The following is a 15,549-nucleotide window of genomic DNA, read 5'->3' as shown; positions in this document are numbered from 1 at the left end:
ATAAATGGGTAAATAGCTTAACATTTTACAGTAAGTTGCTTTGAAGAACAGCATCAGCTAAATGGAATAAATGTAAATTCTGCTTGTATTTGTATCTACTGGGAGAAACACACAAACTCCACACAATATTTACATGTACATTTACATTTATTAGTTTATTCGCAACCTGTATAAATATGAATTGCTTGATGAAATGTAATTAATTTGACATAGAAGCGCCACTTTACATGTTACCATGGAGCATCACCTAAATTTCTTCTTATTATTAGGGGGCGTGGTGGCGCAGTGGGTTGGACCGGGTCCTGCTCTCCAGTGGGTCTGGGGTTCGAGTCCCGCTTGGGGTGCCTTGCGACGGACTGGCGTCCTGTCCTGGGTGTGTCCCCTCCCCCTCCGGCCTTACGCCCTGTGTTGCTGGGTTAGGCTCCGGTTCCCCGTGACCCCGTAAGGGACAAGCGGTTCTGAAAATGTGTGTGTGTGTGTGTGTGTTGCAGTGCATTATGAGTTGTGAAGCTGGTTGGTCTTGCAGCAACCTGGAGGCAGGCCCTCATGTGCTTCATGATGCCAGCAGTGGTGCAAAGCATTTGGGGGAGAGTGGGTGGCAGAAAACACCACCACTCCACCTCTGTTTGAACTTGGAGCTAAACATTTTGACGAGAATTTCGTGAGCTGTGAAATACGGATCGCCTCCCGCTTCCACAGAAGTGCTGGTTCTGCGGTCCAGATTGCGGCGTTCGCCACCGTTCAGCAGACGCCAGTCGGGGATGACCTCATAGCAGTTAACTGTTTTACTGGAAGGACGTAAGCAGCGAGCGCCATCCGCTTGTCGGGCAACGCTTCTAAATCATCAAAAAATGTATCACCATGCAAAATATTTGAAAGTGGATTGTAAGGTTTGGGACGCGAACATCCCTCATCTCTGTTTAACACGACCGTCGTGTACTGCGATCCACTGTCCCGGCCCAGTTCGCACGGTCGGCGCTGGCTCGGTAAAACAATTACTTTCCCGTGTCGTGCGTAAATATTTAACAGGGTGTGAAATTAGCTGCGACTCGGAGCCCGAGTCCAATGTGCTCAAAATTCATATTCGGGGATGGAAAAAGAAAAAAGTGCGGTCTGGGCCCATATTCGCACGAGAGACGCCGGGTGAGGGATGTGGGCTCTGCGGGATGTTTTGGCTGCATGGCAGACTCGTTGTTTTGTCTCCCCAGCGTTGAGGTCAAGTTCTGTCCGAGCTGCCCGGAGATGTTTCATGCGACGCCTCAGGCCTGGCGTGTCCGTAAAGCTCACAGTACTCTTTAGCAGACCAGCTGCCGCTGAATGGGCTCCCTGTCTTGTCTTGGAAGCGTGATGTTGTGCAGCTTCTCCTCTAAGCCCTGCGGAGCGTCTCGACTCGGCAGTCCCGCGGCGCTCCGCCGCTCTGATTCGGCCCGAGGACGTCGTCCCTCGCTCGCCTCACCTCCGATGCCGTTTCCTGTGGCGCGGGCCTCTCCCTCGCCATGAGCTCACGGTGGAGTCATGGCCTCCCTCGAGTGGGAGTTCGCCAGGCAGCAGACGCCCTCTTTCATGCATCTTTCAGTGAGGCTCCTCTCAGCAGCTGGCTGCCGTGTAAATCGCCGTCTGCACACCGTCTGCACGCCGTCTGCACGCCATCCAGAGGCTCCCCTTGCTCCCCTTGGCTCCCCGCTCCGCCACCAGAGTGACGGTTGTAATCCTCTGGCGGTGTTTCAGCACGACTCTCGCTGGCTGTCCCCGATCGCCCGCGGCCAAGACCATCTCTAAGCAACTCGAGGTGCATGTGAAAAAGAGCTGGAATAAACCCCACAGGCTGAAATTTCACTCAGAGACCTTAATGGTGGAGATTTCCTCGGTGTTCTATATTTTTTTTTTTGCAAAATCGCCAGGTAGCAAAGTGGTTAGCGCTGTCAAGTTGAAATTGAAGAGCCCAGGTTTGAACCTTTTGCAGTACCCTCATCAGTGTAGTGAACCTCACCTGATTTATCAATCTCAACTGCTGCATAAATGGATAAATAATTATAAGTAACTTAGTGTACAAACCAAGCATTGTAAGTCTTCTTGAACTTAGATATTACTATGAAACAAGGGTAAATCAAAAAGTATCAGCAATATTTTGTATTCCTTTGCATTCCTTTTTCACTTATCCTTGTATAATGTTTGGAGTTGCAGAACAAAATAAGGAGTAAAGCACCTGGGAGAAGGGTGTCAGATTAGTGACTAAATAGTTTTAATAATAAATGTCTGAACATTGTCACTCTGGTATGATATTTTTTCGACCTGCCTTTGACTTCTGTTCTCCCTGGTATTTTCAGCAGCTCCTTTTGATTTTCAAATTAAATGTATGTGTAACGGCTGCTATCTGCTAAAATGCATCGGGACGTAAGTTAAGCGGCCGCAGTCGTGGTGAGCATCGCGTTTAGGAAAAGACCGAACTATTAAGGCCAGATGTGATCAGCTGTTAAACAAAAATGGCTCTGCCAAAGACTAAACAGGTGCACAACAGCATTCCCTTTGATTTTTTAAGAGCCAAAGTCTTGTCGTTCCATAAAAATTAAGGAGAGGCCAGTAAATCCGAGAAGCTGGCAGTTTCCGACAGTTTGCGTCTCAGTGCTGAGCATTACTGGGATTAAGATAACCATGTGAAGTAAAGAGAAGTTGTGATACAAGACGGTTGCCTTGGGGACGACTTCTTGGTCCATTTCAGGAGACTGTTTGAAAACGGGCTGCGCTGTTTCCCCGTGCGCGCACACGGACACGCGGGCTGCATGCGGACCACCTGTTCCCGCAGACCCAATGCGCACGGACACCCGTGCACCTGTAAACAGCGGCACCCTTCCCCGGGGCCCCGGTGCGTACGAGTGGCGTAACAAGCAAGCGTTAAGTTGCGAAAACATGTGTATTAAAAATGAAAGTGAGGGGGGTGAAGGTAATAGGCAGCTGTTACCATTAGCATAGTTTATTGGTGCGTGGGGAAAAAAAAGCCCACTTAAACAGACCTTCTGCTCTGGGTAATAATGGCATCTCGTAAAAAGACAAACAAGCATTCCACTGTAATTCTGGCACAGTTCTGTGGAACCACAGAACTCCTCAACACGGATCCCAGACTCATGCGCCCACCAATAGCCTCTGTACCAGAGCATCGCCCTTTAAAAACCGCCATCCTCCCAAGAATCACACCTACAGTCCTCCCAGCCAGCAGGGGGCAGCAGGTACAGTGGTAGTGGATTGCATAGTTTGTTTGCAGTAATAATATGTCATTTTACAGCAAAAACTAAAAATACAAAGAAGCAGTGGACTGGTTATTCTGTTACCTTTAATAATCATTGTTTATGTGGCTCTTTGTCCGAGAGAATTTATACCGTTACCCACTGTCATGGACAAGACTGGGAGACAGAGGGATAGGTGGACCCAATCGCGGGAACTTTTAATTAAGCACACCAAAAGGGCAAACCGGAATCATAGTCGTGGGGCAGGCAAGGGTCAGTCGAGGCGTGAATGTTGTTCCGGGGACAAAACAGGAGCCAAGATCAATTTAGCGAAGCCGAGGCCCGGAACCGAAGACGCGGAGCTAGGGGATCGGGAACAAAGGGGCGAAGAGGATCGAGAGGGCCAGGGAAGGTATCCGTGCGCTCTGTGGACACGTAGTCGAAGCGGTGGTTCCGAAGAGGTTCCGCAACCCGATGAGTCGACATGGTGCTTTTATACCCCGCTGCTTTGATTCGGTGTAGGTGCCGACGTTTGGGCTGATGGCGTGAGCGTGACACCCATTTAAAGAGCAGGGTAATTTATTACTGTATTAGTTCAGCGTAAGAACCTCGATCGAGGAAGTCAAACTCAGTTGCTTTGATTGCAAGGTTCATGATGTCAGACTTGGTGGCCAAAGACTGTCCTGGGTGTTTCTGTGTCCTCTAGGGAGGACATCTCACCCTACATGAACCTGTCTCGCACGATGCAGCATTTAGCCTCTCCTCAGTAGGCCCGGCGCTGTCTACTTCACGTTGCCTGGTTCATTTATCTCGAGACGGATGAATGTGGGATGCCGTAGCGATGCCGCACCCGGCATTTATTTATCCTGGGATTGTTGTACCTCATCCACACACTTCCCTCGCATGCTGGTTTAAACTGTCGAGTGGGAGTTGGAGGAGTTTCCGCTGCTTTCCTGCCAGTTTTTTGATGTGTGTCGCGCATTTCCGTCCTTCACCTTCGGACACAACTCTGGGTTTACTGTAGATGGAATGAAGGCAAACCCGACCCTTGGAGCCTCGGATTGATTAGCCAATTTTCGGCGGGGCTTTGTGAAGCGTTTCCACTCTCACGCTCAATTTCGGCAGAACCCAGTGACCTTTCCACCCTGAACGGCGGCAGCGCCGGGTAATGATTTCCTCCACTTCTGGCACCGAGCTCACGGCCACACCCTCACCGTATTCTTGTTCTGTCTTTCTTAGGGGGACGCCGGCTCATCTGCAGCTGGAATTAAGGTGAGCACCCCATCTCTCAATGCCGAGACGCTTCTGATTCATACTGTCCTCTCTCACACGCACATACTGCCAAATATTTCCACACTCACGGAAAGCAGGAATGCTGGATCCTCTGGAGAAAGTGGCACAGAGAAGGACCCTTAACCCAGTCTGGTCTGTCACGGACAGTCACTCTCACCCCCGCACACCACCCTAGCTAACCAGAGGAGAACCTTTAGCCACAGACTGCTCCAGCTGTGCTGTTCCAAGGAGCCAACCGAGGTCATTAGACTCTATAATGAGTCCTCTCACTGTTGGGGTGGGACTGAGCTGCCTGTGCTACTTTTTAGTTTTGTTTATTTGCACTTTCTGTTTGCACTCATTTGTAGTTCTCCAGATGTGGTGTTTATTTGTTTATTCCTGTGTTATGCACGTGTCTTCTCCCTTCTCTTGCTATTCTGTAGGTGTACTGCTGTCACCTTGTACAGTTTTCTTCAGCATCTATCTATCTATCTATCTATCTATCTATCTATCTATCTATCTATCTATCTATCTAATCACACACCCTGATCCATCAGTGTTGCTTGTACTTTTTCAGGACTTTCCACTAAAGGGCCCTCTCTCTCTCTCTCTCTCTCTCTCTCTCTCTCTCTCTCTCTCTCTCCCCCCCCGACAGGGTGAACCGGGGGAGCCAGGCCGAGGGGGACAAAAGGTAACACCATGACAAGGATGTTTCTTCCCGTCTTCCAGATGCCACCTAGATCCTGTGCCACTGTAGATCATGTGCCTCATCTTTCATGAGTTCAGAACTCATTATCTCAGCATCAGTCGGCTGTACGGGACGGGAGGGCACACCACATAGGAGGGGCACGGAGATGACTAACTTCCTGCTTGAATCGATCGGCAGCTTTGCTTGACCTCTGACCTCCCCTTTTCCTATGCATCACCCTGTCGCAGCAAGCTTATTGATGAGCGCCTTGCTCCTTTGCATTGCTGCTTCTTTGTACGGTACACCGTTAAGTGGTAACAGTGGTTTCCGTTAAGTGACCTGGGCAGTAATTATTTAATGAGTGTCCTCATGGCGGGTGTCACTGCTTCTCCATCCCACATGGATATTGCTACTCCACCACAAGGGAGCAGCGCTATGATGGCATGCACATCGCTTTTGATTGCACCGTTTGTATGCGAGAACCACTTCTTATTAATCCGCGGTTCCCGCACATGAGAGACGGGTCCAAGCCGACGGAGAAGCTTTACAAAGCTGTAAAATCATCCCTCGTCCCGCTCGGACACGGATGGTGAATTTCACGTTACAGTTTCACTCTTCCACTTGTTTTATGGTGTCCTTTTGTTCTTTTCTCAACCGTCGCCCACCGAGGAACTCCTCCTCACCACTGAGTAGCCACTTTTACTTGGTGGTTTGAAGTCGTGTTTTCGGTTCATGGGATAATCGAGATTTACAGCGCTTTCCAGAAGTTCTCGAAGAATGGGCCTGTTTGGCCAAATTATGTGTTTTAGGGACTCTTCGTCTCCCTGCTGTGCAAAGTATTAGCCCAACGTTTTTGTGGCACACGAGCGTTCGTTTTTTCGTTCACTCTCCAGAAACCTCATTACTGCTTTCGTCCTGGTCTCTCATCTGCGTTTCCGAGTTCCTGTTCGTTTCTGTAAGAAGGAGCATCTGTCAGTTTTGTTACACGTGATTTCGCAGAAGTCCCCCGTTCCTCCGGCTCCGCGCTCGCTCTGCCGTTTTCCCGAGGAGCGTCTTAAACACGCGCCGCCTCCGCAGAGATAAGAGCTCCTCTAGAAATTGCTTCTTTTGATTAGACGCGAGGTGCCTGACACCGTGGGCCGCTTTAATGTATACTTTGAGAGGGCGGCGTGCGCGTCACAACACATACTCAAGCTGACGGAGCTGATCCTTCTGTTCTCCTTGGAAGGCGTTCTTTGGTCTCCACATTCACTTGTTCAGAGCCACTCGTGTCTTTTTACTCATCGCAGGAGCCGTCCACATGGCCGCTTCGCTTAGGGCTTCTGTCCTGGCGGCGGTTGCACCTTACGTTCCAGTTTAGGATATGATGTTGAAAATAACTACGGGCAGCAGCTGGCGTGGCAGTTCAAGTAAAAATCTTGCAATGAGAATGTCCTGGGTTCAAATTTCCATTAGTACCCTTGAGCAAGGTACTTACCCTGATTAGATATAGTAAGAATTACCCAGTTGTGTAAATGGGAAAAGAGTTCTAAGCAGCTTAGCGTACAAATGTAACACTGCACGTCCCGTTGGAGAAAAATGTCACGTAAATTAACTGATACTAATAAATAATCACCGCTGTCCCCTATAGGTGTCGTGAACCGAATGCCTCAGGAACTCTCCTCTAACGGTTAGAAATGCACCACCTTAAATGGCCAGCGGGCCACGTCCCGAAGCTGTGTTCGCTCCCCTGTAACGTGTCGTACTTTTCCTGTGTAGGGAGAACCAGGACTCCCAGGACTACCTGGACTCCCCGGGATCAAGGTAAATATCACCACGACTCAGCCTGCCTCCCCCAGTACCCTGTGCCCCAGGGCCTCCATCCACCATTAGTCATGGTGCCCTTCGTCGTGACATTGAAGACAAGAGTTCTGTAGCCAGCAAATGATGCTCCCTTGAAGATCAAGTCTCTTACAGATCAGGTGCGGGGTCTTACAGTGCCAGGGTCTCAAGATCTCTCATGTTGCTTTGGAAGTTTGTTAGATTCTTACCTTTCCATTGAGGCTATCGTGTACGCTCGCCTCCAAAATTGCCGGATTGCTACCTGCCAACTCCATTTTCTGTCTACAGCTGTTGTGTCGGTGTGGTGCACCCTGGACTTGGTTTGATGTAAAAGAGATGGTTTTTGATGGTCCATCGTGTTGTACGATAGCCCATTAATGGCTGGGATGGGATTTTTAAAGGCCTGACTGAAAAATCATCCACGAGGCTCTGAAGGACTTATAGCGCAGCATCTATGTGACCGAGCAGCCGGCGAGGGACCAATCCCGCCCCTGCCCCTCGCAGATTTATTAACTTGGTCATCAGTATGGTGTGAGTGCAGAACCAGCCCAAGGATTGAATTGCAGGTCTATTTCCCCTGCAGACCGTGGACTGTAATAGGATTTGCTGGGTAAACAGACCTATAGAGTGAACTGCTTATTGGGCCCCTAAACCAGGGATTAAAGCAAGAGAAAAATAAACCTCGGGTGGGGTCTCCGCTTAGTGAGCTCTGCACCTTCGCTCTGCTAACATCCATGAGATGATGCCTGTTTCTGTTTCGGTGTGTTTGCCTCCTCCTCCTCTCCGCTTGTAACCTGTTTGGCCTTGTAAAAAAGCTCTCTGTTTTATAACCCTGCTTTTATGCTGAGAAGCAGAACAAATTTGGGGACTTGAAAGCACTGATCTAATGTGATGCTCACATGGTACCTGAAAACTGAATCCTGAAGTTAATGTTTTGCATCTCGCTACTTCTGCCAGGCACAAAGCGGGAGGGTTTTGAAACCTTTTGTTTCTTCCTGTCGTATCCCAAGAGTGTTATGTTTTTACCACAATTAAATTCACCAACATTTGATCTGCGCTGAAATGTTAGTCACATTATATACATCCCTTTTAAAACAAAGTTTAGTATTTTGACCAGTGGACAATAAAAAATTATATAATAATACAAATTCTCATAAAATTGGCCTCATAAAGTAAAATCTGGACCCATAAAAATAGCGCTGAAGGTTGTTTCACTCTAAAGAGCGCAATGTCCCCCCACCCCCTCGGACTTTAATAGCAATGCTTCACAGACCACAAGTGGAACTAGATTTTAAGTAAGACACTTAAATAAGCCTTTAGAAGACTTCACTTAGTTTCTAATAGGGTCCGTGCAGTCAGCCCTCAAATTTAAACAACACAGTCTAAAACGAGTGGTAATTAAGCTGTGTGAAACCACTGGAAAAAGTCGGTGACACGCATACATCCCGACCGGCGTGCTGGTATTCATTCACCCACTTAAAGGACAACCAGAAGGGTCATAAATTACAGCTAAACTTTCCTATTCTTCTCTGTCGTCTCATGCTATATGCGCACTTTCCTTGGCAACATTCCATTTTAGGAAAAAAGGGCATTTTCCCACTTGCGGCCACTAGGCGGCGCTATAAATGCTCCAGTAATTTTTGTGTAATTAAGGCTCATTTTCCACGCAAGTGGAATTGTGATTTACTAAATGCTTGTCTGACCGCTGCTTTCAGGGAGAACCTGGATTCATGGGACCGCAGGGAGAACCGGGGCTGCCAGGCCTGCCAGGAACTAAGGTAAGGGTTATCCTTCACTGTAAGAGGTGGGCATTGCTGGGGGTGGAGTAGCAGGGTGGAGGCGGCCAGTGCATAGGCGGTGCAGGCAAGCGGCCGGCTGGAGGCGCTCTGACCAGTGATGGAAAAACAGGAGGAAAGCCAGTGGCAGAGGGTGAGTGAGGAATGGCGCTTCAAGCCAAAGATGCCAGCTGTCACTATACTGCCCCCTGCTGTCCATTCAGGGATTCAGGCTGCGCAAATCTGTGAAGATCCTCCTTCATAGATGTGGTGTTTGTGTCTGATTCCTCTAAGCTGTAGTTAAAACATGGTACACTGCTACACTACCTCTACAAGGTGCTCCCCCAGGCTTCCGTAGCTCCGGGTACGAGGACAGCCGACACACTGGACTTTGCAGATCTAACTGCCTGTCTGTCCCTGCAGGGAGAGCGAGGCGAGCAGGGCCCACCAGGAAAGGGAGAACGCGGTGAGGTCGGACCCATGGGACAGAAGGTCAGCGCTCCCGGTGCTTCGTGGGTCATCAGAGTGTAGATGTTTCTCGAAGGATTCTGTTCAAGATAGCACAACTGTGGCATTTAGATGGGCTTGAAGCCTCAGACTGAGACATAAATGTTAAATTAAAATAAGAAAACAACATGCCCAAAGTTCACCTTCACATGTATTTGCTTCTTTTCTAGTAATTGATTACTTTTGACCCCTGTCGCCCCCTTCTGGAAATTCTGAATAATTATGTTCGATTAGTTGAAACTTTGTAAACTTCAAAGGCCTTCATGATTAATGTGTATGATTCAAGTAAGGTTAACTCCCTCATGTGAAAAATGGATTTTGGTGGGTCGAAGATAACAAACCAAAAAAATGGAAACAGAAAGTCGTTCGGGTGACTGGCCAACGTGAGCGGCGAGAAGAGCGCAGGTACAAGGGAACGTGGCTACCGAAGACCTCAAATTGTTGTGCTGCAGTTGGGCACGGTTTACGCTAGGAGTTCCACTGTGACGCCTCGGTAGAGGAACTCTGTAGAGCAGCTCAGTTCCAATTCTCGGTACCTGGTGACTCTCAGCCTGTGCTTAGATTCCCCAAGTGGACATTCAAGTTCAAAGTTTATGCCATGAGTACAAGTACCGTGTACAAAATACTATGAAATTCTTATTTTAATGCTTCTCCACAGAATATAGACAAGACAGGATACAGTAGATGATACTAAGTACAAAATAAACACATATACAGAGATAACAATAAATAACCAAAATAATCATCAGTCAATAAAGTGACATTGCAAGTAATGAGCTTGGAGAGATCAGTGCAAAGTCATGTTGCAAAAGTGACAGTGTAGAGTCTGGTATCGGTATCATGTCACTGAGCTCTTAACTGTTGGATCACGCAATTACTTTACTTTCATGTTGCTCTGTTGCGTTAAATGTGTCGGTGGTTGTGGGGATGAGAGATGGTCGACCACAGCACTGCTGCTCTCAATCCCTTGAGGATGGAGTCGTTTCTCAGTTTCTGTCTCTTACTTTTCAGTGTAGGCACAAAGCTTCAAGAGTTTTTTTCTTTTTTTTTTAATCCTGAAGTTCTGTGGTGTTCTGTTTAAGCGCACATACTTCTGATTTTGGGGTTGTCGGTTCAAGTTCCACAACCTGTTCAGCAGTGGACTGGTTATCCTGAAGGATTCAGCAGATGAAGGATGAACAGGGTGTTTTTGAGTCATTTGATGCTTAGCCTTGGTGTATACAGGTAGGTACAAGATCTGAAAAACTGCCCACCAAGAAGCTCTGTAGCTCTCTATTTAAGTGCACACACCTCTGTTTTCAGGGTTGTCGGTTCAAGTCTCATGCAGGAGTTCATTAAGAGCTCAACCTACATTTGTGTTTGACGCATTGAGCTCTAGAGGAATAACTGACGTGTTTCAAGGTGCTGCTTCTGGGCAGTGGTGTGATGTAACGGGTAAGGAGTTTGACTCCTGACTGTTTCCAGGCAAAGCAAGTATGGACCATAAATCTGTGTCCATCACTGCCCCTGGTGCCAAAGCTTGAGGGTCCATTGGTGTGAGGTGGGGTTTGAAAGGAAAAAACTGCCCTCTGGTGGGGTCTTTACACTTTTGTTCTTAATTTATAAAATTAAAAATGTTTATCTACATACATACCTTTGTTCCTCCTGTTACGCTGTTCCAATTCTAGTGTACAGTCAAAGTCACATTCCAACCTATGAACCAGTGTACGTTACACAAGTAACTTCATACAGGCTTTTCCATTATGAAAGAAATAGTTTTTTAAAATTATTACACAAACATGTACACGTTTACCGAACACTTACAAGATCAGGAGAGATGTGAGTGACAGAGATGAGTTTTGAAACCCCTCTTAAATGTAAAGAGATATGTGAAGTAAAAACATGAAAAAATAAGGAAACGTTGCTCAAAGTGTAACAAAACAACTTGGGGGAAAAAAGAAAAATTAAGGAGAGGTTATCGTACATTGTTGAGAAGTCTGCACCTCATTGGTTCATGACTTCTACATTATCAAAGAAAACTCTACCGCAAAGACCTGAAAAAAGTTGTCAATACTAGGAGCAGTCCATCCACATATGCAATATGGGTGCAGCTTTTCTAGAGCTGTTATATCAAAAGTCTGTAAACTGGGAGTTTGTGTACTGGGGTATACCTGTACTACACAAAGAAAACTGGCCTAACAACTAAAAACACTAAAGGTAACAGAGCAACATTAAAGAGTAGACTCACCGGCCACTTTATTAGGTACACCTTGCCAGTACCGGGTTGGACCGCCTTTTGCCTTGAGAACTGCCTTAATTCTTCATGGCATAGATTCAACAAGGTGCTGGAAACATTCCTCAAAGATTTTGATCCATATTGACATGATAGCATCACGCAGTTGCTGCAGATTTATCGGCTGCACATCCATGATGCGAATCTCCCATTCCACCACATCTCAAAGGTGCTCTATTGGATTGAGATCTGGTGACTGTGGAGGCCATTTGGGTATAGTGAACTCATTGTCATGTTCAAGAAACCAGTCTGAAATGATTTGAGCTTTGTAACATGGACCATTATCCTGCTGGAAGTAGCCATCAGAAGATGGATACACTGTGGTCGTAAAGGGATGGACATGGTCAGCAACAATACTCAGGTAGGCTGTGGCATTTAAATGATGCTCAACTGGTACTAAGGGGCCCAAAGTGTGCTTAAAAAAATATCTCCCCCACAGCATTACACCACCACCACCAGCCTGAACTGTTGATACAAGGCAGAATGGATCCATGCTTTCGTGATGTTTACGCCAAATTCTGACCCTACCATCTGAATGTCGCAGCAGAAAGCGAGACTCATTAGATCAGGCAAAGTTTTTCCAATCTTCTATTGTCCAGTTTTGGTGAGCCCATGCAAATTGTAGCCTCAGTTTCCTGTTCTTAGCTGACAGGAGTGGCACCCGGTGTGGTCTTCTGCTGCTGTAGCCCATCTGCTTCAAGGTTCGACGCGTTGTACGTTCAGAGATGCTCTTCTGCATACCTCGGCTGTAACGAGTGGTTATTTGAGTTACTGTTCCATTTCTATCAGTTCGAACCAGTATGGCCATTCTCCTCTGACATCAACAAGGCATTTTCGCCCACAGAACTGCCACTCACTGGATATTTTCTCTTTTCTGACCATTCTCTGTAAACCCTAGAGATGGCTGTGCATGAAAATCCCAGTAGATCAGCAGTTTCTGAAATACTCAGACCAACCCATCTGGCACCAACAACCATACCATGTTCAAAGTCACTTAAATCACCTTTCTTCCCCATTCTGATGCTCAGTTTGAACTTCAGCAGATCGTCTTGACCATGTCTACATGCCGAAATACACTGAAATGCTGCCATGTGATTGGCTGTTAGATATTTGCGTTAACGAGCAGTTGAACAGGTGTACCTAATAAAGTGGCCGGTGAGTGTACGCATAAAGCAACAACATTTGAACAAATAACATCAAATACTATAGAAATATTATTAAAATAATTTCAGTAAATCTGTATGAGCATAATACAGGGGGCGCGGTGGCGCAGCGGGTTTGGCCGGGGCCTTCTCTGTGGTAGGTCTGGGGTTCGAGTGCTGCTTGATGTGCCTTGTGGCAGACTGGCGTCCCGTCCAGGGTGTGTCTCCTACCCTGCTAGCCTTGTGCCCTGTGTTACCAGCTAGTGTCCGGTTCCCCGTGACCCTGCCTGGGACAAGCGGTTGTGGACATAGCGTGTGTGTATGTTGTGTATGAGCGTATTTAAACAATAGAAGTGCAGAGGTGGAAATATAGCAGTGGTATTATCAATCAGAGCAAGGACCCTTGTCCTGTTCCCCACGGCTGATACATACGATATGTCTTCCAGCCCATTCTCCTGCGTTCTACCCTTCCAGCCTGTCCTCACTACTATATGTTGATGAAAGGCTGTGGGCTGTTTAGACAGTGCCTGTAACCCAGTCACGAAGAATGGCAGTCCACAAGTAGCAGATTCACTGCTGCACAGCCTCACTTTTACTCTGCAGGCCATTGTAACGTGGAAAAGTCTCATTCTGAAAGCTCGAACAGCAGCAGCGCAATAATTGGTTCCGTGCTCCGACAGAGGGCCGACAGCTGGGCTTCCCGATGAAGCGGATCTATGAGTTTACTGGTGTTTATCCAACGGGTTGATTTTACAGGTGGTTTCAGCACCAGTCTAAACAGAGACAGGACCCCACAGAAGAAAGGGGCCATTCCACATCCCATCAGAACGCCCCAAGGGAGCTCCACTCCGCACGTTAAAATGACGGACACGTCATTAGTTAAGGAGTTTAAACAAACACATTCTCATTGCTTTCCAATCAGGCTTACAGCCTGTAACCCATTGCTGTTATTTTTGTAAAATCACATATTGCGTTTTCTTCCTGTGAGAATAAACATTTACTTTAAGAAGCAACCGTTTGACAGCCTAAGATGATTTATAAGAAATGTGTAGAAGGACATTGTGAAGAATGAACGCTGGTGACTTTAACCACAGAGAAAGTTGGGATACTGGCTGAGATTCTCAGCCCGAAACTCCAGACAAGATCGAATGGTGCTGCACTGGAAAGAGTCTAAAGGGTTAAATTCTAATGTACTTCTCACATCTTTTCTTTCTTTCACCCTTCTCTTTCGCTACCCAGGGAGCACAGGGAGAACCTGGGCCCCCAGGTCACAAAGGATCAAAGGTCAGTGCATCTGAAAATTACAATATTTTAGGGCTAATTGCCAAAATAATTTTGTCAATGTCATATGTATTTTCAGACAGTTTGTCCTACCAGTCGTAAAACTTTTGTGGACTGAGTAGCCAGTTAGAGGACATTTGGCTTATAAGATGAAGGTATGGAGATGATTTGCAATGGATTGGACCAGACATACTGAACACATGGATACAAGGATTTACTTGCTGATCTCTTCCATTCTTGGGTCTGGTGTTATGTCTGCAGCACATGCATATGGCTTATGGGTGGATGAGCTAACAAGCAACTGCAAAGCAGGGATTATCTGAACCTCTTTGGTCAGCTAAACTGTGCATGTGTACCACATCTGCAGCTGACAGTATACCGGTTAAGGACATGGTCTCGGTACCCTTAACTAAGGCAGTTACCCTGAATCACTTGTTAAAAAAAAACGCATCTGTACACACACACACACGTTGACTGAAACCGCTTGTCCCAAGTGGGGTCGCGGCAAACCGGAGCCTAACCCGGCAACACAGGGCATAGGGCTGGAGGGGGAGGGGACACACCCAAGACGGGATGCCAGTCCATCACAAGGCGCCCCAAGCAGGACTCAAACCCCAGACCTACCAGAGAGCAGGCACAGGTCAAACCTGCTGCGCCACTGCATTACCCCCTCATCTGTACAAATGTGTCAAATGCCATGAGTCGCTTTCAATAAAAACATCAGCTAAGCAATGAATTAATAACATCTGATCCCCCACCCCCAGTGCCGTATCTTTATGTATTTCCTGTGGGTACAGAGGACTTTAAGTTCACATGTGGTTGTGTCTTCTGTTAAGTCCTCTGTGAGAGACATACTGTAACTCCCCAGTTCATTCTGTTCACCTGTGTTGGTTTAATCAGTTTGTCAAGAACTGGTTTTGGCGGAAGAAGCTGTCAGGAAGCAAGAAAGACTCTTCACTAGTGTGAACTCGAGCTGGTCCTCATGGCTCTTCTTGTGTTTTAGGGGGAATCTGGAGAAAAAGGAGAATCGGGTTCTATGGGTCCTCGGGTGAGTGATCATCTCTCATCTTCCAGAGGTTAAAGATCAACAAACAGTACTCTGAAGTGTGTGTAAACATACTGTCACCGACATCTTTTCTGAGACAGCAGCCTGAGGAGCCTTTTGTACTAGACCTGTCTTCAACAGAGTCAGCCTTTGCCAGATGTTTGCAGCCTTAAAAAGGTCATTATTGACAATGGATTCTATTGATCACAGTAATTCTTACAATAAAACTGGTGTCCACTCCACAGGGCCCACCAGGACTGAAGGGCGACCAAGGAACCACAGAGATCATTGACTACAACGGAAACATCCAGGAAGCCCTGCAGGTCGGACACCGGGGCCAGATCCCTGCATGGGCATTGGTAACAGAAGCAGGTTCACCGTTACCGTGGGCCTCTCTCTGATCAGCCTGCCCACACTCCAAGATCAATAAGATTTTCTGATTGGACCACAACATTATAACAGCTTTTATTATTTGTATGCAATAATCATATGTGGGCCATCAATGGCGGACTCAACCAGCTGAGC

The 15,549-nt window shown here is 47.1% G+C and overlaps 1 protein-coding gene across 3 annotated transcripts in view; it reads left to right on the top strand.

Annotated features, from left to right (window-relative positions):
• The window catches only part of col25a1 (collagen type XXV alpha 1 chain), a 143,766-nt gene that overhangs the window by 120,267 nt on the left and 7,950 nt on the right, over positions 1–15,549 (top strand). For all 3 annotated transcript variants that reach the window (XM_029251623.1, XM_029251622.1, XM_029251621.1), the window contains exons 14-21: positions 4,461–4,493; positions 5,149–5,184; positions 6,940–6,984; positions 8,718–8,780; positions 9,201–9,269; positions 13,938–13,982; positions 14,983–15,027; positions 15,270–15,347. In XM_029251623.1, coding sequence (XP_029107456.1) covers positions 4,461–4,493; positions 5,149–5,184; positions 6,940–6,984; positions 8,718–8,780; positions 9,201–9,269; positions 13,938–13,982; positions 14,983–15,027; positions 15,270–15,347 — 414 coding nt within the window. The remainder of the gene's footprint in view (positions 1–4,460; positions 4,494–5,148; positions 5,185–6,939; positions 6,985–8,717; positions 8,781–9,200; positions 9,270–13,937; positions 13,983–14,982; positions 15,028–15,269; positions 15,348–15,549) is intronic.

This window comes from Scleropages formosus, chromosome 5, assembly GCF_900964775.1.
Source record: "Scleropages formosus chromosome 5, fSclFor1.1, whole genome shotgun sequence".
Taxonomy (NCBI): Eukaryota; Metazoa; Chordata; class Actinopteri; order Osteoglossiformes; family Osteoglossidae; genus Scleropages; species Scleropages formosus.
The sequence above is the reverse complement of the archived record's forward strand: the minus strand, read 5'-3'. Positions and strand labels throughout refer to the sequence as shown.